The sequence below is a fragment of the Myodes glareolus genome, chromosome 15 (genome assembly GCF_982192425.1).
Source record: "Myodes glareolus chromosome 15, mMyoGla1.1, whole genome shotgun sequence".
Taxonomy (NCBI): domain Eukaryota; kingdom Metazoa; phylum Chordata; class Mammalia; order Rodentia; family Cricetidae; genus Myodes; species Myodes glareolus.
Genome location: NC_142040.1, coordinates 33,984,697 through 34,009,656, shown reverse-complemented (window position 1 = coordinate 34,009,656; position 24,960 = coordinate 33,984,697). Strand labels below are relative to the sequence as shown.

Sequence of the window (24,960 nt, the reverse complement as noted above, 5' to 3'; positions counted from 1 at the left end):
ATGACAAAAGGTATGATTCTTAGAATCTTTAGGCATTAGAGATTAAAAATGACTGGCTGGTCTTGGTGCACAAGCCTTTAATCCCAGCACTTGGGAGGTAGAAGCAAGCAGATCATCCTGATCTGAGCATTGAGTTCCCAGACCAATCAGGGATACATAGTGAGACCTTCTCTCAGTAAGTAAAATAAAATCATTTCCTACTTAGGTAGCTGAGTAGTATGGCTGCCAAATCTTCATAGGCTGTAAACTTCTCTGATTTCTATCATAAAATTTAATTGCAGTTATAGTATATTTCTTTGAAATATTTAATTTGTATACTTTGCTACATTTCCTTGATTATGAGTAATAATTACACTTGAAGAAGTAAGTATAAAGTTAAATAAATAAACAAATTCAGAGTTCAGATAAATTTGACCTACAAAGTGACATCATCAATCTTACTACGTTAAATTGTTTTTGTATTGAATAGGTTGGTATTTTCGTGTATCTCTGCATGATCCTTTCATAATTTTAAATAACTTACATATTTATAGGGTGAAAGAACTGACTGTAGATCCAACTGCTGCTGGTGATGTCCGTCCAATAATGCACCATCCACCAAGCCAGATTGATGACTTAGAGACACAGTGGGGTGTGGGGAGTTCCCCTCAGAGAGATGATCTAAAACTTCTTTGTGAACAAAATGTGAGTGACATAATTGTTACTGATCCAACCTTAGTTTGTTTCATCAATAGCAGAACTTAATTGAACATTGTAATCTAAAGCAGGGATGATCAAATCCACCCCATGGACTAACCATCTGTTCAGATATGTACAGCTTTACTGGAATATAGCCATGCTTGTCTAGCTGCTGTCTTACCATGGTAGCAATGACATAATGTATGGCTCATGGAATCCAAACTAATTTCTTGGCTTACTAGTACTCTCATAATAGCCTATTTATTTTTCAGATTTTTATGCCTACATTAAAATTTTAACACCATGCAGTGGGGCCTTCAATCCCAGCCCTCAGGAGAAGAAGCAAGTGGATCTTTGTGAGTTTGAAGACAGCCAGGGCTACACAAAGAATCCCTATCTTGAAAAACAAAAACTAAAGAGTTTAAAATTACATATTAGGTGTATCATATATAAATTTTTTTTTTTAAAAAAAAACCTGTCAACAGCTCTGGGTGGTGCTGGTGGTACACACCTTTAATCTCAGCACTCAGGGCAGATCTGTGAGTTCCAGAACAGTCAGAGCTACACAAAGAAACCCTGTCTCAAAACAAACAAACAAAACAACCTGGCAACATAAGTATATGGATTAAAGAGATAAAAGAACTGTACTAAAAATTACAGCCCCAGAACCACCCAGAACAAAAGGAGAAGCAAACAAAACCCCAATTAAAATGCCAACATCCATTTAATCTGGTTGGTTTTCTATATTTGAAGTTTCTTAAAAATTTTATAATTTCAAATTTCAACAATTTAGTTACTTTTAAAATATATATTCTGGAAGAATAGGCAAATATAAAGAAATGCATGTGATCTTGTCCTGTAGCACAAACCTATAATCCCATGACTTGGGAGGCTCAGGCAGGAGGATTGCTGCAAATTTGAGGCTATATATTAAGTTGCAGACTAGCAAGGGTTACAGTGCAATAACTTGTCAAGTAAGGTCTGGAGAGGTTGAGCAAATGACTCTGTGCGTAAAGAGCTTGCTGTCCAAGTGGGAGGACCATAGAAGACAGAGAACTAAAAATGAGATCCTAGCTTCAGTCTATCCTCCCAAAGTTTTGAAAGATACTATGGTTGTTCTTAAACTCTCAAAGCAGATATTGAACTATTGCCTAGATATGATTACCTCCCAAAGATACAGAGACCCAGAGTAAGATATGCAAATCCTTGCAATTATTGTATCTTACTAGACCTGCATAGGACACAAAGTTTTAAAAAAAAAAAGATTGTCTTTTCTCTCTCTCTTTTTTGTTTTTTGTTTGTTTGTTTGTTTTGGGTTTTTTTGTTTTGTTTTTTCAAAACAAGATTTCTCTGTAGCTTTGGTGCCTGTCCTGGAATTAGCTCTTGTGGACCAGGCTGGTCTCGAACTCACAGAGATCTGCCTGCCTCTGCCCTCCTGAGTGCTGGGATTAAAGGCGTGCACCACCACTGCCCAGCGAATGACTTTGTTTTGTTTTGTTTGGTATTGTTTTTTTGGGTGTTTTTTTTTCCTTCAGTTTTTGTAACAGGTAGCCCTAGCTGTTCTGGAACTCTCTCTGTAGATCAGGCTAGCCTCAAACTCAGAAATCTGCCTGCCTCTGCCTCTGCCTCTTGAGTACTGGGATTAAAGGTGTGCATCACCATTGCCTGGCTTAAATGCCATTTCTTTTTTTAAAAAATCATTTATTTAACTTTATTTTATGTGCATTGGTATGAAGGTATCATATCCCCTGGAACAGAAGTTACAGACAGTTGTGAGCTGCTGTGTAGGTGCTGGGAATTGAACCCAGGTCCTCTGGAAGAACTGCCAGTGCTCTTAACCCACTGAGCCATCTCTCATTTCTACTCAGCATGTTAGAACAGTTTTTTAAGTAGACTTCTACATAGTTGTCTGTTACTGAAGCCATAGTTTGAGAAAACAGATTGAGTTAATAGAACTGACTTAGGCAGGAGACTCCAAAAGTAAAGCTAAGCAAGATCAATTTTGGGTTGATTTAACAACCAAAACATGCTGTGTTGTCATGTGTTTGTTTTTGTTGTTGAAGTACAATTATGATTTGTTATTTGTGATTCCTATTAAAAACTAACTGGCTTCCTTGCCTTGGTGACACATACCTATAATTCCAATACTAGAGAAGCTGAAGCAGAATGATTGCTGAGAATTTGATGCTAACCTGGACTACCTATCCAGGACAGGTCAGCCAGGAATGCAGAAGACAAATCAAAATACACATCCAGACACACCTGTAATTCCACCTATTTAGGAGGCAAAGGCAGGAAGGATTGTTAAGTCTACCAATATGAGGTCATTCTAAGGAATAGAGCGAGATCTTTGTTTCTTTATTTTTTAAAATACTTTTTTTTTTTTACTGTAAAAAAATCAGGGGCTGGAGAGATGGCTCAGAGGTTAAGAGCACTGACTGCTCTTCCAGAGGTTCTGAGTTCAATTCCCAGCAACCACATGATGGCTCACAGCCATCTCTAATGAGATCTGGTGCCCTCTTCTGACATGCAAGTATACATAGAAGGAATGTTGTATATCTAATAAATAAATAAATCTTTTTAAAAAAATCAGTAAATGACTTTTTAAATTTTAGCCCATGAGAATACTGATCTTGATAGTCACTTTGAAATACATGGTACCAGTCAAAGATTGTGTCCTTACATATTTCTTTTCAAGAGAAGAAACTTAAGCTGGGCACAGTGGCACACACTTGTTTTCTCAGTACTTGGGAGACTGCAGGCAACCCGGCTTCCATAGTATCAGGTCAGCCAGGAGTACAGAGCTAGACCATGCCTCAATCAAAGTATATTCTCTGTGCAGCTGCTTTCATGTATCATAAAGTCCTGTATATGTGAGGAAAATTGTTAGAGAAGCCAGTACTAACTAGGAAAACCTGAAATAAGCTTACGTTAATTGAAAAGTTGGACTGTTCTGAAAGATGGTGCTTTTTAGGGTAAGTTTACATGTAATATTAGTAAATTCCTAAGTGAAAATGACTTCTTGCTTGTGAGTTGGACTTTCATTAAAATGGCCTTTCTTAAAAAGACTTTACAAAACTGCTTTTGAGACTGGGCTATAGCTAAGTGGTAGAACGTTGCTTTTTTTAAAAAAACACATGAATTCCTCGGTGGGTTCCCAAGGAAGAAAAGAAAATAAAAACAAAACTTCAGTGACATTTAAAAATACAAGCTTTAGATGATAGTTTTAAACTTTGTGTTGTGTTTTAAGGAAGAAGAAGTTTCTCCACAACTGTTTACTTTCCATGAGGCTGTCTCCCAGATGGTAGAAATGGAAGAACAGGTTGTAGAAGACCACAGGGCAGTGTTTCAGGTATGTAAAAAAAAAAAAAAAAAAAGGCCTTCTTCAAACAGGCCTTAAATTAATGAAAATTTCAAGAATCCTTTGAATAGAACACAATTCTTTTAAAATTTCTTAGTCATGTATGTGTTAGGGTATGCGATAGCAAATAATCTCCCTGTCGTATTTTCTTTTTCTTTTTTAATTTAATGAACAGGTTTAAGGATGTAGTTCAGTGGTAGAATGCTTGCTTACCATTCACACAGAATGCCAAGGCTTATCCCTGGTCCACCCCCCACCTCCCAAAAAATTGATTTTACAGTGACTTAGTGATGTCATGTCTACTGATTACTGATTTTTTTTTTTTTTTTTTTGAGAATATCTGCTTCCGTTGTTTGACTCAGAACTCATGTTTTGTAGGCCGGTCTGCTCTGATATTTGTAAAGCATACCAGTTTACAAGTCATTTTGTGTTGAATTCTTATTATTAGGAATCCATTCGCTGGATAGAAGATGAAAAAGCTCTCTTAGAGATGACTGAAGAAGTCGACTATGACGTTGACTCATACGCTACACAACTTGAAGCTATTCTTGAGCAGAAAATAGACATTTTAACTGAGCTACGAGGTAAACTGTCTTTCATCTTAGTGTTTGGTATGAAATTTGTACGGTATAAAGATGTGTAGTAGTGAAAGATTTTATATGATAAAAACATAAAAAGGGAAGATTGTTAATAATTGTTGACACCATTTAGAGCTTGAGAGGCCATTGTTTGTTGAAGACTGTTGTCCTATACAGAGTGAAATGTTTGGGCATCCTTGCTTACAAGCATTTATCCACTAGAGGACAGCACCATATCAGTTGTGATAAATATCTAGCCATTACTAAATGTTCCTGGAGCAAAAACCACTTCCATTTGAGCACCACTGCTGTAGAAAGATGTCTCATTTCCATGCTTGTAATTTCCCTGACAGTTTATTAACAAATTGGTAGTCCTATGACTGTAGGTCAATGCATGGTAATAGACAGAATATATAAGAGCAATTAAGTGTTATCCTGTTTACCTGGTGAGACAACAGATGTCATTTATTTTTAATTCAGCTTTTAAATTTTCTTAGTTTAAAAAGGGTTTAGTAGGGCTTAGTAGAAATCTCATAATATTGAAAGAAGTATTACATTTGAGTAATACTTATCATTTCCCTTTTAGATAGGACTGCATATTTCAACATTAAAAGCTTGCCTATATTCCCCCCCACACAAAAAAAAATAGAACAAATTTAACTTAATACTTTAAAATGTGTATAAGAGAAACTGGTTGAAAAACAAACAGGCTTTTACTAGGCATCCATAAGATTTGTTATAGGTACACATAGTTCTGAGGGACTAGATGACATAGAGCAAGAGAAATACTGAGTTTTGTTAAGTGCTAGCTTGATACACTATCAATGTTGTGCACCATATTGCTTGTTGTACAATACTTACTCCCTTGTTCTCTTCTTTCCCCAAGATAAAGTGAAGTCTTTTCGTGCAGCGCTACAAGAAGAAGAACAGGCCAGCAAGCAAATTAACCCCAAGAGGCCCCGAGCTCTTTAAAGTTGGTATTTGCTACTAAAGGATCGATCCCCAGAATCCCCAGTACTCTTAACAAATGGTGGTCCAAATGTAAAGGCCACTTGAACGTTTTTGAAATCTTAAGTGTGTGGAAAATACCTTGTCCTTCACCTGAATGACATTTCAATTTTATGAAACACTCCTTTGTTTACAAAATGCTTCTAGTCCAAGAGGCACAAATAATTGGGATTAGTGAAGTATTTTGTTTCATTTACCCAAACAGTGATTGCTTTTGGAAATCCTTGCCAATTTTATTTAAAGATTGTGGAAGTAATCCAGAAGTGGAGAGTGGGGGAAGCCACAAAATTTCCTTTAACTCAGATCCATTTTCGTAGCAAGACTGAGCAATTCTGAATACTTTGCGTGCATGCATACCTCATCAGTGGTTGTACACACTCCTAGAAACAGCTGTGCTTACTCCTCCTCTGTGCCTTGACTAAGGCTATTGACCCTAGATTTCTGAAGCACAGCCAAGATAACGTACATTCCTTATTTGTAACTGTAAATTACCTTTATTGTGTGTACATTTTTACTGTATTTGAGACTTTTTTTGTGTGTGACTAGTTAATTTTGCAGGATGTGCCATACCAATTGAACGGAACTAAAGTCTGTGACAGTGGACATAGCTGCTGGATCATTCCATCTTACATGTAAAAAAATCTGGAATTATGATTTTAATACCATTGATATGTGATTATAATTTTCTTAGCATTTTCTTTGTAAAAAACTAAAATATAAACTAGTTGGTGTATAATAAAAAGTAACGAAATTCTGAGAAGAGTTTTATCTTAGGATAATACATAAATATGCAGTGTGTGTGCCAGTGGTGTTAACAAGACTAATAGTGTAATTTGATCTTTAACAATGCCATTATTTAAGTTGAAGTGTTTATTAGCGCCCCAAATTTAACGTACTGTTAAAGGAAATTGGCTTCTGATGCATGAAAATTTGTATGTACATTGAAAGTAGTTCATAATACAAGTTAGATAGCCAAGCGTAGACAGTATGTAACCCCCAGAAGTGTCGCTGCCTTACGAGGCAGTTCCATAGCAAGTTCCATCAATATCTAGTATGTGATGGTTTGCCATTTGGTGAGAATCACATCTCTCGCAGATAGAATTGATAGTAAGGAAGACTACTCCATAAATGGCAGGACTCGCTTTTACAGCTGCTACCCTTAAAGAGAAAACTGGCCAACTTTAATGTAAATATTGTTTAAAGATTTATATATATATACATATACATTATATATCTCTATGAGTTTTCCCTTGGTTACCAGTATATAGTCCATTAAGTTAACCAAAGAACTTACCATGTTTCTCTTGATTAACTCTAGGGAACCTACTGATTCACTCAGTGAGCCAAGGGAAAATCTATGAATAGAGTCAGCGAGCCAGATCCTTTACTTCACTGATCCTAAGTGAGAGGGTAGCTGTGAGGAATCCTAACACCATGGGGTAAAGCTCTGTAAACATGAAATCTAAATCAAATGTAGATTTTTCACAACATTATTAATAAATGAAATCTATAAAAACAAATTTAGAAATAATGTACTTCAATATAATATATTCACCTTTGTTTTGGAAGGAACTCAGGTTTTCTTGCAGTTGTAAGATGTATTCTATTTGTGTCTGTTTCAAAGACGAGAGGAAGAATGAAGAACTATTTCTATTGACCTTGCAGAGGTCAATAGAAGGTGGCGCACACCTTTGGTCCCAGTACCTAGAGGCAGGTGGGTGTGAGTTCAAGGCCAGCCTGTTCCACCTAGTGAGTTCCAGGGTAGCCAGAGCTTTGTAGAAAGACCTTGTCTCCAATAAAAGGGTAAATTTTGAGAACACCTCATATGTAATGGGCAATGAAGACACGAACTTGCTCATTAAGCACAACTGTTTAGCTTTCATGTTGTTGGCACTGGACAGGAACTATTTTCGGAAGGTTTTTTTATAGATCCATTTTTAGGTTTAATGTTATTTGCACTGGATAGCTACTATCTTTCGAGGGTCTTTATATGTATAGATACATGCTGCCATGGTAGCTTCATCTTAATCCGTAGTCAGTGTACTTGAAAATTAGTACCAGCAAGTATCTTTGGAGGTAAAATACGATTCAACTTTACAGAGGGAAAACAGACCAACCAGTAAAGGGGACTAAAGCGCAGCAGTTGGTGAGAGTCAAGGGAAACAAGCTAAAAAAGCCCAGTTAAGTGGAATTGTTTCCCTAAAGGTAGAGATGGTACAAGTGAATTCTACAAAATAGTTCTGTGACATTAAAAAAAATTAACCCTTAAGAAGTTACTATTCGTGTGACAAAAGTAGCTTTTGCAGCAGTCTTGTTGTTTTGAATATCTTTAGACCTTTCTGAAATTTAAAGGCAGCTACACATTTTACCTATTCATAGCTAAGTTATTCAAAGTCATTATAGCATTTACTATATGACTTTTAAACCAGATTTTGGGGGAAAAAATACCTAGGTAGGATTTTAAGTTTTGGGTACAAAGAGAGCCAAATATCCAATGAAGATAGTTTCCTTATATAAATAAAGCAGCTAATTTATTAAAATATATAAGCAGCATTTAACTTCAATCTGACAAATTTTAAATAGCTTAAAAAGAAACACCAGGTACTAGAATTTTAATTATCCAGAAGTAAGGAATAACCAGGCGTTTGTAGTTGTGGGTAAATGGCTTTTCTTTTAAAAAGCTGAAAGCTGAAAACTGAAACTACATGCAGTGGTACACAAGTGTAATCCCAGCATTTAGAAGGCTGAGGCAAGATTCTGAAATTAAAGTCGATGTTAAAAAAGAAAAAAGATCCTCTCATTAATGAAAGAAAATCACCAATTTAATAAAGCCCATTTGACTTATAAACTCTCTAAATCTGAAATCTGTAGATCTTGTCTCCCCCAAGAAAACAGACTTAACATGACTTTATAATTAGCTTCTTTCTAAGTGTCTGCATTTCACAGGCAAAGTCATATGGGACATGACTGCAGCAGACTCTGGCTTATCCAGAACTGTGTTGTTGTCGTCTGTGTTGCAACGGGTCATCTAACAGATGGCATGTGGAAACTGTCTAGAATGAAGAGGGTGTTTAAAGGAAAGTCGTGTTAGGTAACGTACTGTACATGGGAATGAGGAGGATTTGTGACCGGGTGACGGAGCTGCAGGCCTAAAATAAGCCTCACAGTCCATAACACAGTGACTAAAAAAGTAACATTTTTATACAATTAATTGTTAGAAAGTTTAAGTGTATGGTTGTGCGTATCTGCGGCTTTTAAACTTGAAAATGGTTATGTCTATTGAACCCTGCCCTTTGTAGTTATTTAAAACAAAAACAAGATTATGTGGAATTAACTACTTTCACCATACAGGATAATAATAATAGGGATTTATAATTTCATTTTTTTTTCCTGGTCTTGAAAAAAAAATTTTCAAATGGCTAGGAAAAGTGGATGCCTTCTGCATTGAATCCATGTAGCAACCTGAAGGGAAAGAAATGGAAAATGAATGTGTTATCAAAAAAGCCCAACTTTTGATCCATAATGTACCATTAATACATAAAACACATCAACATACTTACACATCTATTCCTGTCACTAGCTACTAAAGAAACTTTACTCTCCAAATAAATTGGCAAAGTATTCTTAGTTAAAACCATGTCTTGTTACATTAGCTCTGAATGGAATCACCTTAAAGGGATTGCTGTCCCTGGCCTCGGCTCATCAGCACTCACTCTATTTCGGCTGGAATTTGAGAAAGTGAGATAGATGAATCATCTCTGCCTATTCTCTGAACTTTTACTCATTTTTCACTTTCCTTTTCTTTGTGGATATTGTGTGCTTCTCTGACTTTTGTTAAAAAGCAGTGCCCTGAGGAAGGATGAAGTGTAAAATACAATGTATTTGAACCTGAGGTTGTTTTTCAGGATGTCCCACAGGAAGAGGTCCATATGGATTAAAATGTCTAGAAAAACTATGTGTAGGTGCTTATGAATATCATTCAAATAGTAGGAATAACAGCCAGTGAAGACTCAGTATCCCTGCTAGCTAGCCAATAAAACAATAATTCCTTAAGTCTTAGTTCTAGACTGTTCTACTGAAAAAGCAAACTAGTGTCTTACAGCATTCTTTTTTTTGAAAATTCAGTCTCTATGGCTAGGGGCTGGAGAGATGGTCAGCAGTTAAAGAGCACTGAAGTAAAGGGAACTGGCTAGACGTGGGGACACATCCTAGAACTTGTACTTGTCTAGCATATGCAGACCTCTGAATGCAGTCCTTAGCAACATAAGAAAACAGTAAACAAAATGTACAGGAACTTGTGAAAGTTAAGTGTGAATGAGTAAAATACAGGTTTGTACAATTGGGTAATTAAGTGAAACTTGCTTGGTACAAAGTAAAACAAATTTTGGTCCCAATTGCCTGTATATCTTAACAGGTGTAGAATTTGCCTCAGGCCAAGTACCAACTGCTATTAAATGGATAATCAGATATGGTTATAACTGGCATTTTATGGTTACCATCTGATTAACAGTAGCTATTCTAAAATAAATAATGTATCATCAGATCCAGTTACATATGTTATGATGATTTTTCTACCTTACAGGCTACTTGGAAGAGGTAAGCATAAGGTAGTAAGACCATGAATGACTTTGGGGTTGGAGCAGGAGAAAAGAAGCACACAGTACACATGAACCCAGGCTATCTATGGCGTAGACTGTTCTTTACTACTGATCTTAACATATTCATTCTGCAGCTAACAAGTTGCCATCCTTTACACCAGTGGTTCTCAACCTGTGGGTCGTGACCCCTTCAGGCGGGTCAAATGACCTTTTCACAGGGGTTGCTGACATTTACACTATGATTCTAAACAGTCGTAAGATTATAGTTATAAAATAGAGATGGAAAATAATCGTATGGTTAGGGTCACCACAACACAAGGAATTGTATTAAAGGGTCATAGCATTAGGAAGTTGAGAACCACTGCTCTACACCAAATACTGTTCCACACTATTGAAATGCTATGCAATAACTCTCCCAAGAGCACCTTATGCCGCTTAAAAGCCTTTAAGTCTCTAATCTTAAGATACCACAGTAAAGAAATGTAAGCATTTAGAACAACAACAGATGTAATTACCTGATAAAGTCATCTATGTCCATGGAACGGGCCCGTTTGTCACTAAAACCTGTGCTGGTTAGGATTTGCTGTATTTTATCTGCTATACTGAAATCTTCTGGTATTACCTATCAATATAAGATTCAGAATAAATGAACAACATATCTTTAATGAAGATACCATGACTCTTTTTTTAAAGTTCAGTAATTAGTCACTTTTAATGTAGACTTGTAAATGATGGAACACCTGACAGTTCAGTAAGACATGAATTTCTACAGGCTGATTTTGTGACACAATGCTTGAAATACTTTGAGTTATCATGCACATACTGCCCCTTTTCAATCTTAAAATGCTAAAATAATAGGCTTTGGATTTTGGTGCGGGAGAGTTGTCTGTATTCTGTCAATCATGTTTTAAATAAACGCTGATTGGTCAGGCAGGAGGTGTAGGCGGGAAAACCAGACAGGAAGTGGAAATGATGCAAGGAGAGCAGAAGAATCCTGGGGAGGAAGAAGCTGATTCCTCCCACTCCTGCCCAGACCACCAAAGCAGCAGGATGTGAGCTGCCCCACTGAAAAAGGTACTGAGCCACATGGCTAACATAGATCAGAAAAATGGGTTAATCAAGATGTGAGAGTTAGCCAGTAAGAAGCCTGACCTAACGGGCCAATCAGCATTATAATTTACAGAGATCTGTGTGTGGTTTTTCTCTGGGACTAAACAGCTGGGGGACCAGGCAGAACAGAAATCAGAACAAGCAGGCCCCCTCATGTTACAGGATTTTACAAATAAAGTGAGTAAAACCTTAAAGCAATTACTGATCTTTTAAAAACAGTTCACCCAACCGGGTAGTTTTTCTGAGAAATAATTCTCTTTTAAGTAAATTATATGTTGCTGCGTATTGTAGCTCACCCCTGTATTCCCAGAACTTGAGAGGCGGGGGTTGGGGGTAACCTAAGTTCAGGGCAAACCTATGCTACAGAGTAAGACCACCTCAAAACAACAAAACAGTGATTGATTTTACTTGATTCATGCCTTTTTTTTTTAATTTAGACTCGTAGCTTTTGTCTACATTAGAGAATGGAGATAGCACTGTGGTGTATTAAAGCATGGGAGAATCTGGGAATAAAAAATGTGAAGGAAATAGTCATAATATGTCTTCTGTCAAACTTAGCCTGTACACATGCACATGTGTATATATGAGGACTCCCATAGTTAAATTCAAGTCAGGCATGAGGCACATGACCATAAACTAGCTACTTACCGCACTCTTTGTTCCTATTACTTAAAATTTCTAGATGTCATAAACTAGTATGATCACTAACCTGATGTGATAACATATATGCCTTTAATCCCAGCACTTGGGAAATAAGGGTGCATCAGGGATTTAAGACATTCTCAACTATAGCCTGGGTTACTATCTGAGCAACAAACAGGATAATCACAGTTTGGGTTAGCACATTATACACATTTAAGTAATTACTAAACTACTAATCTATGTATTTGAAGAATTGCAAAACAGTTGAATCCAACTCTTAATAGGATTAAATGCAAATGTTAAAGAGGGTCCAGCTCATAGAATTCACAGCAAAATTAACCTGTTAAAAGTCAAGGTTAGCTAGGCATGGTGGTTCACACTGCTGAGGCAAGAAGATTACTCTGTGCTTCACCTCAAACCCAGCGTAGGCTATATAGCAAGACCATTTCTAAAACCATCAAGAGATTTGTACTAGTACACATTATATATTGACTTTAAGGGTCCTACAGAATATATAGGAAGATATGAGAATTTAAAAAAAAAAAAAAAAACACAGGTAGGCAGGCTGTAAATCTTGGCAGCTACCCTGAAGAGAAGAGGGAAGGAAAAGAGCTATGCTGCCAGAAATACGTCTGCATTGAGATCAGCCACATTGGCGGGGGGGGGGGGGGTGTCTTAGAGAAATAATAAAGAAACACCAAGTGTTAGGGAAAGCATGCTTAGGACAGATAGAAGTAAAAAAGGTTATGCTTTTGTGAGTAATCCAGAAAGGCAAGCAGATGTAGGTGCTCTGTAAGACATTGGCAAAAAGAACATTTTTATAAGTGAACATCACTGAAAGAGCCAAGTGGTGCATGCCTTTAATCACAGCACTTGGGAGGCAGAGGCAAGAGGATCTCTGAGTTTGAGGCCAGCCTGGTCTACAAGAGCTAGTTCCAGGACAACATAGACTCTGTCTCAAGTGAAGAAAAGTCACTGAAATGGTAATGTTTACTCAACTCACAGTATTATGTACTGAACAGTGAATTCTGTAGTTTCTTTCCAACAGCTGTTGTACTGCACTTGATCTGGAAAATAAGTGACAATCACAAGATCAGATTATACATAATTTAAATTTAGACAAAATGAAATATATGTTCCAGGTCTATAAGGTGGCTCACTGGTAAAGGCGCTTGCTGCCTTGCCCAACCTGAAATCAAGCCCCAGAACATACATGGAGGAAGAACTGGACTAGTCTTGTAAGTTGTTTCCTGACACCGCGTGCGCACACACACATCACATGTAATTTTTAAAAATGTAAAGGGTGGTGATTGTGCACACCTTTAATCCCAGCACTTGGGAGGCAAAGGCAGGTGGATCTCTGAGTTGGAGGTCAACCTGGTTTACAAAGTGAGTTCCAGAACAGCCAGGACTTACATAGAGAAACCTTGTATTAAAGGAATGTATATGATTTGGTGAAATTCGGGAATTTAAAAAGGGTACCAACTATTTAAACTCAAAGCTAACATATATTAAAAAAAAACTAGAGTCCTAATAAACATCTCTAAGTCTTGTTCTTTAAATAAGAGTCAATCAAATTCCACACAGTGTTTTTAAAAAAGACTAGTTTGCGTTATGCTTCCCCAGCTGGCCTCAAAATTCCAGTGCTCTAGTTACATACCATTTTAACTTTCCAAAGCTGAGCTACAGAAATGGAATTCTAAAGAGATCTTAGATACTCCACAAAATATCCCCAACCAAAACAACTTGCTTGGGTTTGGTGGTGCTGTCCTATAATAGTACTAGCTAGTAGAAATACTGAGGTAGGGGGAATTGGAAACTCAAGGCCAGCCTGGAACTCAAAAAGGTAGCTGGGTCTGAGGGAGTCAGAGTGATAGAATGCTCAGCTAGCATGCTTAAAATCATAGACCCAATCTTTGGCATGCCCAAGAAAAAATGTCCACGCTCTCTAAATCACACCTTACCTCCTTTACCCTAGGATTCCCAGGTTCTGTTAAGTCTTTCAAGTTAGTCAAACAGCACAGAGACTAGAAGGTGGGTCAGTTAGTAAACCTAATCACCTGAGTTCCATTCCCTGAACACATCAAAGTGGGAAAGAACCAACTCCTCAGAGCTGTTCTCTGACCTTCACATGTGCACCCCAACAAGTCCCCGCCCACAATAAAAGGAGAAAACCCAAAAGCAAAGACTTGGAAATGTGTGGTTAAATTATTATCTTTCCGTTTTACAAAGAGAAACTTGATTTGACTCCCAACTCCATTTTTCTTATTACCTTCTGTCAGTACCTAGTACTTATTTTAAAAGGTGAAGTCTGTTTGACATGAATAATCTACTTAGAGCAGCTTTTTGTGGGTAAAGGACCAAATGATATGACTATCTGGAAAACTGGTCCCTCACCATTACAAAGTAGTAGAATACTTACTTGAATGCAGCAGACAGTGTCTTGTTTTTCCGAACAAAGGTGATCCTTACTAGGCCATCCCATTCCTGAAATATAAGATGAATTATTTTCTTCAAATACTGCTTATCTATGCCTGCTAGCCATGATCATTTTTAATATGTAAAGACAGAGGTAATGAAAATGACCTACATCTTGATCTAGCTGGCAAAAAGATTTACACTTCTGCATTTGTGTGAATCTCACTGAATTCAACTGGAAAAAAGTTGTCCCCATACATAATATGGCATAGGATCACTTTCAAAATAGATTCAAGCTAAAGACAGTGGCACAGGCCTATCGATGATTAGGAGCTTAAAGTGATACAGTACCTGGAGAACTTGAGCCTAGTCTTGAGCCACAAGAGACCCTACCTCATAAAAACCAAGATATCACATTCAAAGCACAAACACAATTCAGGACGTAGTTTGTGCATCAAGTTTTCTCTAATGTAATTAGCTGAATTTTATCCCAAATCATCTACATTTTTTTTTTTCTGGTCACAAAACCAGTAATTTTAATTGGAAAAATGTTTGCCACAGAGGCTGAGGATGTGGTTCAGTGGTAGCACACTTGCTTCAGCATGCATAAGTCCTTGGGTTTTTATCCTTAGAACCACTAAAAAGAAAGTGTTATCACAGTACTATTCAAACAGGGCTAATTTAATTTTACATCGTTTTCCAAGTTTTCTTCAGTGTTTCCGACACATATAATCATAAGTTTTGAAATGCAACTCTATTCTAGTATTCTAGTAATTTGACTTTTTACAAAAATTTTCCATGTTCTTGTTTGGTATGCATTTTCTGTCAAACAATTCCATCCTAAGGCTACACCATAATTCCTATCTCCTCTGTTTGGATATTCAGGTTGAGTCAGTATTGTTCTGCTGCTTTAGAATGACATTTTCCAACCTGGATTTTTTGCCTTTAATGACCTAGTATTTTGACCTCACCTGGAAATTGATAGGTGGTGGCGGATTCTTAGGTTCTATCCTTACAACGCTGGACTCCACCTTGGGGGGTGGTCTGAAGTTATTCTTTCCCACCTGTTAATCAGAAAATGTTTAGTCCTCTCAGAGGTAACTTTATTGACATTTTGTTTGGAGACAGGGTCTCACCATATAGGTCTGGCTGGCCTGGACCATCAATCACCCCTCTGCCTAATGGGATTAAAAATGTGTGTCACCATACCTGGGAAGGGTAACTTTAAATTGGTAACCAAAGATGTTCTGTTGGCTTAGGACTGTGGATCCAGCACATGGCTAGTAAGAGTTAGAGAACGAAATCCTGTAAGGCAAGGCCAAGTGCTCCAGAATGAATTAAACTGATTATTTAATGATTAAAAAAAAAAAACCAGCCGGGCGGTGGTGGCACACACCTTTAATTCCAACACTTGGGAGTCAGAGGCAGGCAGATCTCTTGTGAGTTCGAGGCCAGCCTGGTCTGCAAGAGCTAGTACACAGACAAGCTCCAAAGCTACAGAGAAACCCTGTCTCAAAATAAAAATAAAAATAAAAATAAAAAAACCTCACAAAAAACCTCACATACCTTCATTAGATGATCCACACGAGCTAAAAGCTGTGTATTAATGGAGAGTCTGCAGTATAATTTATCCCCAGGTTTTGCAACCAAACGAAGAGCAAATTCTCTTTGAAACATAAGTATAGCACATCTGAAAAGGAAGCAGAAAGGAACAAGAAAAAACTGCACATCTTCAATTACAGCTATATTTTTTAATTTTTTTTTATTTTATGTTTCTGAGTGTTTGGCCTGCATGTATGTATTTGCACTGTGTGTGGAATTGGTGCCCATGGAGGTCAGAAGTGGACATTGGATCCTTAGAAGAGGAGTTACAGCCAGATGTTAGCTGCCATGTGGGTGCTGGGAACAAAACGCCTGTCTCTGCAAGAGCAACTTATGCCCTTAACCACTGAGCAACAGTGAATTGCTCTGGGAGGATCTGTGGTTAATGACAGTATGATCAAAAACGTAGACCACTTTCAGCCTGAGTGTTATTGCTACAGATAGCTGTACTCCTAACCACAAGGAAGATGGCTTTTCCTCATGGATTAGATGAACAACCATTTTTATCTGTTGTTATGTATTAGTATAAGTATTAAGTATTAGTCTATGATGCCTTCTGAAAAACAAAAAGTAAAGTTGACTCCACAGGAGAACTGTATTTGTGATGTAGTTGGAATTACATCTCAGGTATGGCCTGATAGGTTACAATGTCCAGTGTTTACTTGGTTTAACAATTTACAATGTGCCAGGCTGTGTTGGTGCACGTCTTTAGCACTCAGGAAGTAGAGGCAGGCAATCTGAGTTGGAGGCCAGCCTGGTCTACAAAGTGAGTTTCAGGAGACTAGGACTGTTACACAGAGAAACCTTGTCTCGAAAAATCATTAAAAATAATAATAATGTGAACTTCTTCAGTAAGCAATGGGGACATGTTTCAAGGTTAGTGAAGAGAAGACATCTTCAAAACTGTGTTTGAGATTTTCACGTGAGCAAAGGCCTCACGCACGAAGGTAAATTCTCTACCACTGAGCTATATATATCTCCAGCCCTTTCGCCTGCTTTTTTATTTTGAGACCAGGTCTCACAAAGTTGCCCAAACAGGTCTTGAACTCACAATCCTCCTACCTTGACCTCCAAAGTATATCCATATATGTCTACATATCCCAAACAAAACTTTTATGACAGTATATGTAGTTGTCTTCTGATATAATCTATTCCTTGTCATTTAAAAGGGAATGGGGTAGGGCATGTTTCCATGCCTGATGGCCTGAGTTTGATCCCTGAGATCCTGTAAGTTGTCCTGTGACCTCTGGAAGCACACAGGCAGGCACACACAATTTTTTAAAAGGATGGTTATGGCTCCCACAACTTATGAGTTCATTTTTTAAACACTTGAGGAGGTATGTGACTTAGTTTCAAAGCTACTGGTTTTAAACAATGTTAAACCATTATTTTAACTAGTTAAGTTACTACAAGTACCTAGACAGATATAATGTAAGGAATTTTTTTATCAATGTTTATTAAGAGTATTAGAAAGTAGAGGAAAAGGCATGCACACACAGTAAAAAAAAAAGACTTTGATTAACTAAAAGACTTCCCTAGAAGTCAGTATTTGTGTGTGTGTTATTGTGTATGCGCGCACATGCACGTGCTTCTGAAACAGAGTATTGTAGCACAAATAATAAAAACCCAGAGACAGATATTGGGGTTCAACCTGAAGATCTAAAAACAAAGCAGTCAGTCACTGGCTCTTACCTCTCTCTACCTGAGACCAAAAATGGGTGCGATTCTGTCTCCACGATTCCTGAAGATTCCACAGCTCACACTGCCCTTTACATTCCTCTCTCTGCCCAGCCATATTGCTCCTGTCTCCACCTCCCTAGTGCTGGGATCACCTTTGTGTGCTCTCCTTTTCTCTTTGAGACAGATTCAATCCTGTGTGGTCCAGGGTGGCCTTGAACTCAGAAATCCCTCTGCCTCAGTCTCCTGAGTCCTGGGATTAAAGGTGTATACCACCATTCCCTGGCATGTATGGCTGTTTTTCCCTCTCATCTTCAGACAAGCTTTATTAAAAAACAAATAATATTCCACTGAGTCTCATGTGGTGCTGGAAACTGAACACTGGGTTTTCTGGATGCTAGTCAGTATTTCACTCCATCCAGTGAGCTACATTCCTGTCCCAGAAATTGGTATTTTCTACAAAAATATTCTCTAGTGTTTTTTTCAGTTGTATTAATCTTTGACTGTGTTCCTGACTTAAAATACCAGTCTAAAATTTAGCAGTAATTGTTGTTTTTCACAAACCTGAAAAATGGTCGGTGGAGCAGCAACTTGAAGACAAAAGGAGAGGAGATCTGAAAGAGAATGAGTAGTTAGCTTTGAGGAACGATGCACTGGAGAAATAGGATGCTTCTGATAGTAATACCTGATAAGGCAGGTTTGCCACACAAGCATCGAAGAACGGCAAATCTGATTTCAATACATCTCCCACCAGGACCTGGAGTTTGCTGGCCAGAGGCCTGATAATAAGGAAAGAAATTTTAAGAGAATGTTGTTTCATAAGATTGAAATGTACTTCAATTATTACATATACTCACGTGCCCTGAACTCTTTTGTGAAGTTCAGCTACTAGCCTTGGATCAAGTTCACAGGCAACTACCTACATTAACAATAAGAGAGAGAGAAAAAAAAAAAAACAGCACTTCATTGTTGAGTATAAATCTTTTACCACCCAAGTAAGAACTTCTATGAGCTATATGATTTAAGCTTTTTCCAATCTTAACATCAACACCCACTCTGCTGTCTTGTACCACTTCAAACGCCATCCTGCTTGCTCTGTCTCCATGCTTTAACTGAAGAGGATGAAAAGCATACACTTTATGTAACCAGTGTTTTCAGACAGCACAAGAGACCTGCTCCCAGAAGCTTTCATCATCTGATACCCAGAATAGAAGGCATAATGTCGCAAGTGAGTCAAAGTGGATGGAGCTGAAATTATTTTATTATAATAAATAATTATATCTCAGCAGAGGTTTCACTGAATTCCATGACTCTTGTCTATAGGGCAGACACTTATGTTACTTTTTCTGTTTGACTCCCAGATCCATTCTTTATCTCTTTTGTACCCTGTAGGTACCCTATACAGGTCTCCTGTTGTTGAACTTGTTCCTAATAACTTTTAACTTCATTATTTTGTTTCATGCTTCATGACAGTTAACTGTACTTTGCAATTTAGTTTTGGGTTAGCTCAGGATTCCTATTTTATTGTTACTCCTTTAACAAGCATGTAACCCATTCCTATCCCCACCAAGGGTAGATTTTGTGTTCTTGATAAATACGTTTTATTTTCAGTTAAAATTTGGAAGAGCTCAATAATTACTATTAAAACAATGACAATTAATTAAAACATATTTGTAAACCAGCTGAACTAATTTGGTAGTAACACGTAACCCCCCACACACACACACCTTTTTACCTTTTTGGCCTTTTCTAACAGCTTGACGGTCATATTTCCAGTCCCAGGCCCAACTTCTAGCACCACATCAGTAGGTCTTAGCGCAGCCTAAAAGCAAGCACAACTCCTTATGCTTCTGGCCTACCTGAACACATAGCTTATAAATGACTGGTTTTATTCATCAACACACAATTAAAGAAATTTTACTCTAGCTTCATTTTTCTTGTTAACAATAGTACCTCAAAGGCATTAGGTATAAATCTCCATTTCCTAACCTTCCGGGATATATTCAACTTCTGGAGTCAGAAAAAAAAAGGCAAAAATAAGCAGTTCTATGCATGGCTTCCTGCTTTCTACACTGGTGGTAGGTACAGCAACCTGTAACTACGTCTGCTCCTATCAACAAGTTCAAATGGGAAAGAGCATGATGAGCTTGCCTAGGGTCAGCATATGGCAGCAAGATTCCTCAATTCTTAACCACTGTGTAGTAAGAATAGAGCAACCTCACAAACTATGTGTGCATATACATGCAACTAGAATATTCTGTAAGACTGGATTACTAAATTCTTACTACATCTCTAGGATGCCACCCTTGTAAACACAGAAGTAATTTTTACCCTCTATATTTTACCTCTTGGCACTCAACCATTCATAACCACAACATAGTAACAGATACAGAATAATCCTCCAAATATGCAGTACCATTCCATATATTTTACAGAGGAAAAAACTGTGTGAGAGCGACACCTTTAAACTCTAGAATAAAGAGTAAATGATATGGTGCTTAGAAAGTGATCAGAATTACAGCCGCTTGGAAGTTCAAGGTAGGCTCTCGTCTACATACCATATTTGAAGCCAGCCTGAGTTTCATGGGATCCAGTCTCAAAACAAGCAAAAATACTCCAAAAAGTGATGAAATCATCTTGAAATTAATGAACAATAACAAAGAAAAGTCCACCTATGAAGTAGATAATTCACAGAAAGCTGGAGGACTTGAAGGTCGGCAGCAGAAACGAACTCGGAACGAAGCATGCAAAAGACGGCATGTGAATGACTCTTGGGCCACTCAACCAACTCATTCAACACATAAACACAGAGCACCTATTTTATGTCAGGCATCCTACCTCATTTTTATTTTCTTAAGAGTCTCCCTGTATAGCACAGAATGGCTTTGAACAAAACATCACCCTGTCTCAGTTTCCCCAAATGTTGGAATGAGGGCACACAACACAATGTCACACCAGGTAAGTACTCCGGAAAAGATGACACACAAACGCTATGCGTTTCCTCGTCTACACCCACCTTATCGATAATGCTGTTGACAATGAGAGGATTTTTCAAAATGTGCTGTCCAATCCCTGTGTTGAACATGAGTCCTGGAATAAAACACGAAGCTGCCTTAATTTTCCAACTTTTCAAGAATCGATCCTAGGCCGTCCCAGAGACATTTCTGCACCAATGATGCCACAAGCGTCCCGCTTTTAGGGCTGGGGTTGGGGTGCAGCTTTAAGTCCATCCATCCCTCCTGCTAGCACAGAAGACCAGGCGCGGGAAAGGGCTGGCGCTGAGCTTGCACCCTCCTCGGAGCGGCCGGGAGCACAGGCCACAGTGAGCCTACCCCGCCGCGGGACAGCCCGCACCGACAGACGCGATTCGCCCCCAGCTTCCACCACGCCGCACCTCCGGCCCGCTTCAGCTCCCGGCGCTGCTCCAGCCGCTCGCGCCGGCGGCCACTCGCCGCGGACTTGGCCTTTGGCATCTTCTCAGGAGTCTCAGGATAAGCGAAAGGAGCTGAGCACCGCGTGTTAGTCGCCGTCAGCACTGACACGACCAAGGCGCCAGAGAGGTCTACTTCCCCTCCCACTGAGATCAGGGCTGGAGCCCAGTGATCGCTGGGAATTGTAGTCTCTGCTGAGTCTCTACAGGAGGACAGGGCTCGAGCCCGATGGCCGCCGGGAATTGGAGTCTCGGCTGCAGCAACGCCTTCCCCAGAAGCCAGGGTTCCCAGAAGCCACCGCGCTGCTGAGCCATGCAGTTCGGATTGACTGGGTACGGGTGGGCCAGTCCCTGCGACCTCTGCCCCTCCCACCCCGCGCCATCCTTCCCCCGACCCCCACCCCCACCCCCTCCAGTTCTCCCTTGTGCCTCCTGTTTCTCAGGAAGTTATGGGATGAGAAGCCTAGGCTTGAGGGATAAGGTAACAGGGCTGTTACACAAAGAAACCCTGTCTCGGGGAAGAAAAAAGACAGAAAAAGAAAAGGAAAGAAACTGTTCCCGATACCGGAACGTCTACAGTATGCCAGTCACTGCCATATGGTAGGAGGGAAAGGATGGACATGACACTATCACTGCTTATTAAAATAGTTTATTTTTTTAAGGGGAGCGGTGCAGTCTGATACACCTGTTGACACCCAAGACTGCCAGTCTGCCTCTCTGGGGTATGGCACAAGCCTGTTCACTATGAGTCCAGGTTTCTCTTTTCTATTGCTGTGAAGAGACACCGTGACCAAGGCAACTCTTACAAGGAAAACATTTAATTGGGGCTGGCTTAAAGAGGTTTAGCCCATGACCATCATGTTGAGAAGCATGGCTGTGTGCAGGTAGACATGGTGTTCAGAAGGAACTGAGGGTTTTACATTTTGCTCAGCACGCAGCAGCAAGAGACTGTGTGCCACACTGAGTACAACTTGAGTTTATGAGACCACAGTGACACACTTCCTTCAAGGTGGTACCTCCTAATAGTGCTACTTTCTATTGGGCAAGCATTCAAACTTGAGTCTTTGGGACCCATACCTATTCAAACCATGACATTGTGGCAACAACACAGCACATTCTGAACTTCATACTCGATGCCAAAGCTAATGATGAGACAATTCTGAAAAAGACCTCTTTCCTTTTTCAGAAACAAGAACGGGAAAAGATTTTCCAAGTACAGAAGATTTCAGGGTCACTGCACACCTGACAGGACCACAGCTATTTAGCAATGTACACACACACACACCACAGAAGATCTGCCAATTTGAGAATTACCCACATGTATTGGTGTTGCTAAACCTTCAGAGTTAGGACAGTGACGAACAAGACAAGAAGCTGACAGCTTTTTAAACAAAATAGAAGAAAAAAAATAAAAGACATGAAGCAGGACTGTGTTTGGCAGGTGAAGAATTTACCACCTGTGGCTCAAGGTGAGGTCATCAACAGATACTGGCCGACTGCTGATAAGTGTCCAGTTGCGGAAGATGTGGATGAAGTGGTGTATGGTGAAGATCTGACTTACCAAAATGTTGAAATTCTGCACCTTAAGCAGCTTGGAAATATCTCACTCTTAGTAAGGATGTTGATTTGTCAAAAGTTGACTTAGCGTATACCCAGACCATCACGGACAGTGGCAAAGAAGACAATACTGGCAAAGATGTACTGATTCTGGGAGGTGGAGATGGGGGCATATATGGGAAACAATTAAACTGAGACCAAAGGTGGTCACTGTGGTGGAGACTGATGGGCTGGTGATTGACAGATGTAAGAAATATGTGGGAAGAACATGTGGGGTCATCTGAGGTCATCTTAAAGGAGACTGTTATCAGGTTCTCAGAGTAATGTATTCCATTACTGAGTAGATGTGCCGAAGAAGGGAGAGAGTTCAATTATGTGCTTAATGATTTGACAGCTGTCCTAATCTCTACATCTGCACATGAGAATTTCTGACTGACTGTCGACATTTCAATGAAGTGCTGAAATATGGCGGGAAATACTTCACACATGGGGAACTGTGCCAGTCTGACAATGCTTGTCTCCATGAAGGACAACTTTCTTTCCTTTTTCAAATTTATTCTATGTGTCATTTACATCATGCATATGTAGTTGGAGGCTTTTCATTCATTCCTGGCTGCCCAGACCTGAAATAATCACACAGAAACTATATTATTTGCAATACTGTTTGGCCAATAGCTTAAGTGTATTGTTAGCTAGCTCTTATATCTTAAGTTAACCCATTTCTATTATTTTATATTTTACTATGAGGCTCATGGTTTACCGGCAAGGTTCTGTCTCTGGCTATGTGGCTTCTCACTGACTCCGCCTACTCTCTCTTTATCTATATCTCTTCCAGCCTGGCTGTATTCTGTTAATCCATTGACTGAATGCAGCTTCTTTATTAACCTATAAAAGCAACACATATGCGGAAAGATTTCCCATATCCTTTTCCCTTTTTTGTTTAAATAAAAAGGTTTTAACTTTAACATTGCAAGATTACATACAACAAAACAGTTATCAAGGATAAATTATAGTTACAATACTTATATCTACTTCATCTTTTATCATAACTAAGGAAAACTATAACTATCTATTCTTCAACACCAGAAGGATATAATATTACCTAAATTAACAGGAAGTGCATTATAACTTCCAAACTCTAGAATTGACAGAGACATTTCACTGCCTGGACAATCACCCGAAGTTCTTTTGTAACATTGGGGCATCCATCTTCAGTCTACGAGCCCATAATATCTGGCAGACTTTTCCATGAACCAGGAAATTTGAAATATAGTTCTGTCTATATTGGTAGTTTGTCAGTCACTTTTTTTCTGTGCCCTGCAGAATGTCTGGCAGATTCTTTCATGAAGCAAGAACCTCAAAGGAGCATTTCACCTTTAGGCAAGTTCAGCAGTCATTTTTCTGTGGGTTCCGCATGTCCAGTTCATACAGTACAACATCAAGCAGTCTAAGCAAGAACAGTTTGGTTGCCCAAAAGGCCAAACAATTCCATAAGGAGTCTCTTCAATGCCCATTTTCCTTTTGAAATTGGCAAAGAACAGATGCATCTCATTGTCATGAAGAGTTTTAAGTTCTTAAAACTTTTAAAATGCCATATTTCATAGGTCTTTGAAAGGTTTGAAGATTATCTAACTGAAATATATCTCTATATATCTAGAAAACCTAACATGACTACAAGCTTGACTACTATAGATGACTATTATTAACCTATATTTCTTAATTATACATTGCATTTTTAAATGAGCTGCGCAAACACAATGTCTTAAATAAAAGGAGAAACACATATATACAGTATAACAAAGCTACCTTAAATTTGTATCAATAGATCAAGATTCAGACCAATGCAAAGTATTCATCTCTATAGCATATCACCCTTTAAAGGTAAATAAATATTTATAAGCAATCATTTAGGGAATTTGGGCATAGTTCTCTCCAAACTGCTTCCTGGTGTTTTTTTGGACAATTTTAGGGTTTTCTGGAGACCTTTCAGGTGGTCTTGGTCCATCAAACTACATTAGTCTGGAAGGAATCCACAGGTTCTCATCCTCTGTCGAAACAAAATCAGAAACTCTTTTCTAAAACAACATATCCTTAGGCCCAAATTTTGAAGTCAAGATACCTTTAAAATATATATGTTGGTGTAGCTTAGCAACCAGTACAATGAAATTTCTCTCTGTACTTAATCCAGACTCTCTGTGTATATTCCATCTTTTTGTTCACTCCTTTAATCTGTGACTTTCTGTTCTCTGTCTCTTTAAAGATTTTGCTTTTTTTAAAAAATGATTTACTTCCTTTTATAAC

General features: G+C 38.6%; 2 protein-coding genes and 1 pseudogene across 6 annotated transcripts in view; 2 read left to right on the top strand and 1 right to left on the bottom strand.

The window, feature by feature from the left end:
* Kif2a (kinesin family member 2A) overlaps positions 1-7,145 on the top strand; it is a 59,194-nt gene extending 52,049 nt beyond the window's left edge. For all 5 annotated transcript variants that reach the window (XM_085676740.2, XM_085676738.2, XM_085676737.2 and 2 more), the window contains 4 exons: positions 534-684; positions 3,929-4,030; positions 4,488-4,623; positions 5,504-7,145. In XM_085676740.2, coding sequence (XP_085532866.1) covers positions 534-684; positions 3,929-4,030; positions 4,488-4,623; positions 5,504-5,589 — 475 coding nt within the window. In that variant the 3' untranslated portion in view covers positions 5,590-7,145. The remainder of the gene's footprint in view (positions 1-533; positions 685-3,928; positions 4,031-4,487; positions 4,624-5,503) is intronic.
* A 1,280-nt stretch (positions 7,146-8,425) lies between these two features.
* On the bottom strand, positions 8,426-21,245 carry Dimt1 (DIM1 rRNA methyltransferase and ribosome maturation factor). The gene is made up of 12 exons (XM_048442976.3): positions 21,067-21,245; positions 20,689-20,762; positions 19,408-19,494; positions 18,530-18,591; positions 18,358-18,451; positions 18,237-18,286; positions 15,960-16,083; positions 15,365-15,457; positions 14,398-14,462; positions 12,979-13,042; positions 10,739-10,845; positions 8,426-9,087 (listed from the first exon to the last, which is right to left on the bottom strand). Exons 1-12 carry the CDS (start codon positions 21,143-21,145, stop codon positions 9,045-9,047), a joined length of 942 nt encoding a protein of 313 aa, XP_048298933.1. The 5' UTR covers positions 21,146-21,245; the 3' UTR covers positions 8,426-9,044.
* A 307-nt stretch (positions 21,246-21,552) lies between these two features.
* On the top strand, positions 21,553-24,296 carry LOC125406043 (spermine synthase pseudogene; annotated as a pseudogene).
* Positions 24,297-24,960: the final 664 nt, after the last annotated feature.

What these genes read in the sequence shown, in the direction of transcription:
- Dimt1 (XM_048442976.3), bottom strand. Translation starts at nt 21,145, where the DNA reads ATGCCAAAGGCCAAGTCCGCGGCGAGTGGCCGCCGGCGCGAGCGGCTG. An exon ending in TGGCAAACCTGCCTTATCAG is followed by an intron (nt 18,287 to 18,357) that starts GTATTACTATCA and finishes ATTCTCTTTCAG; the next exon opens with ATCTCCTCTCCTTTTGTCTT. An exon ending in GTGTGGATCATCTAATGAAG is followed by an intron (nt 15,458 to 15,959) that starts GTATGTGAGGTT and finishes TCTGATTAACAG; the next exon opens with GTGGGAAAGAATAACTTCAG.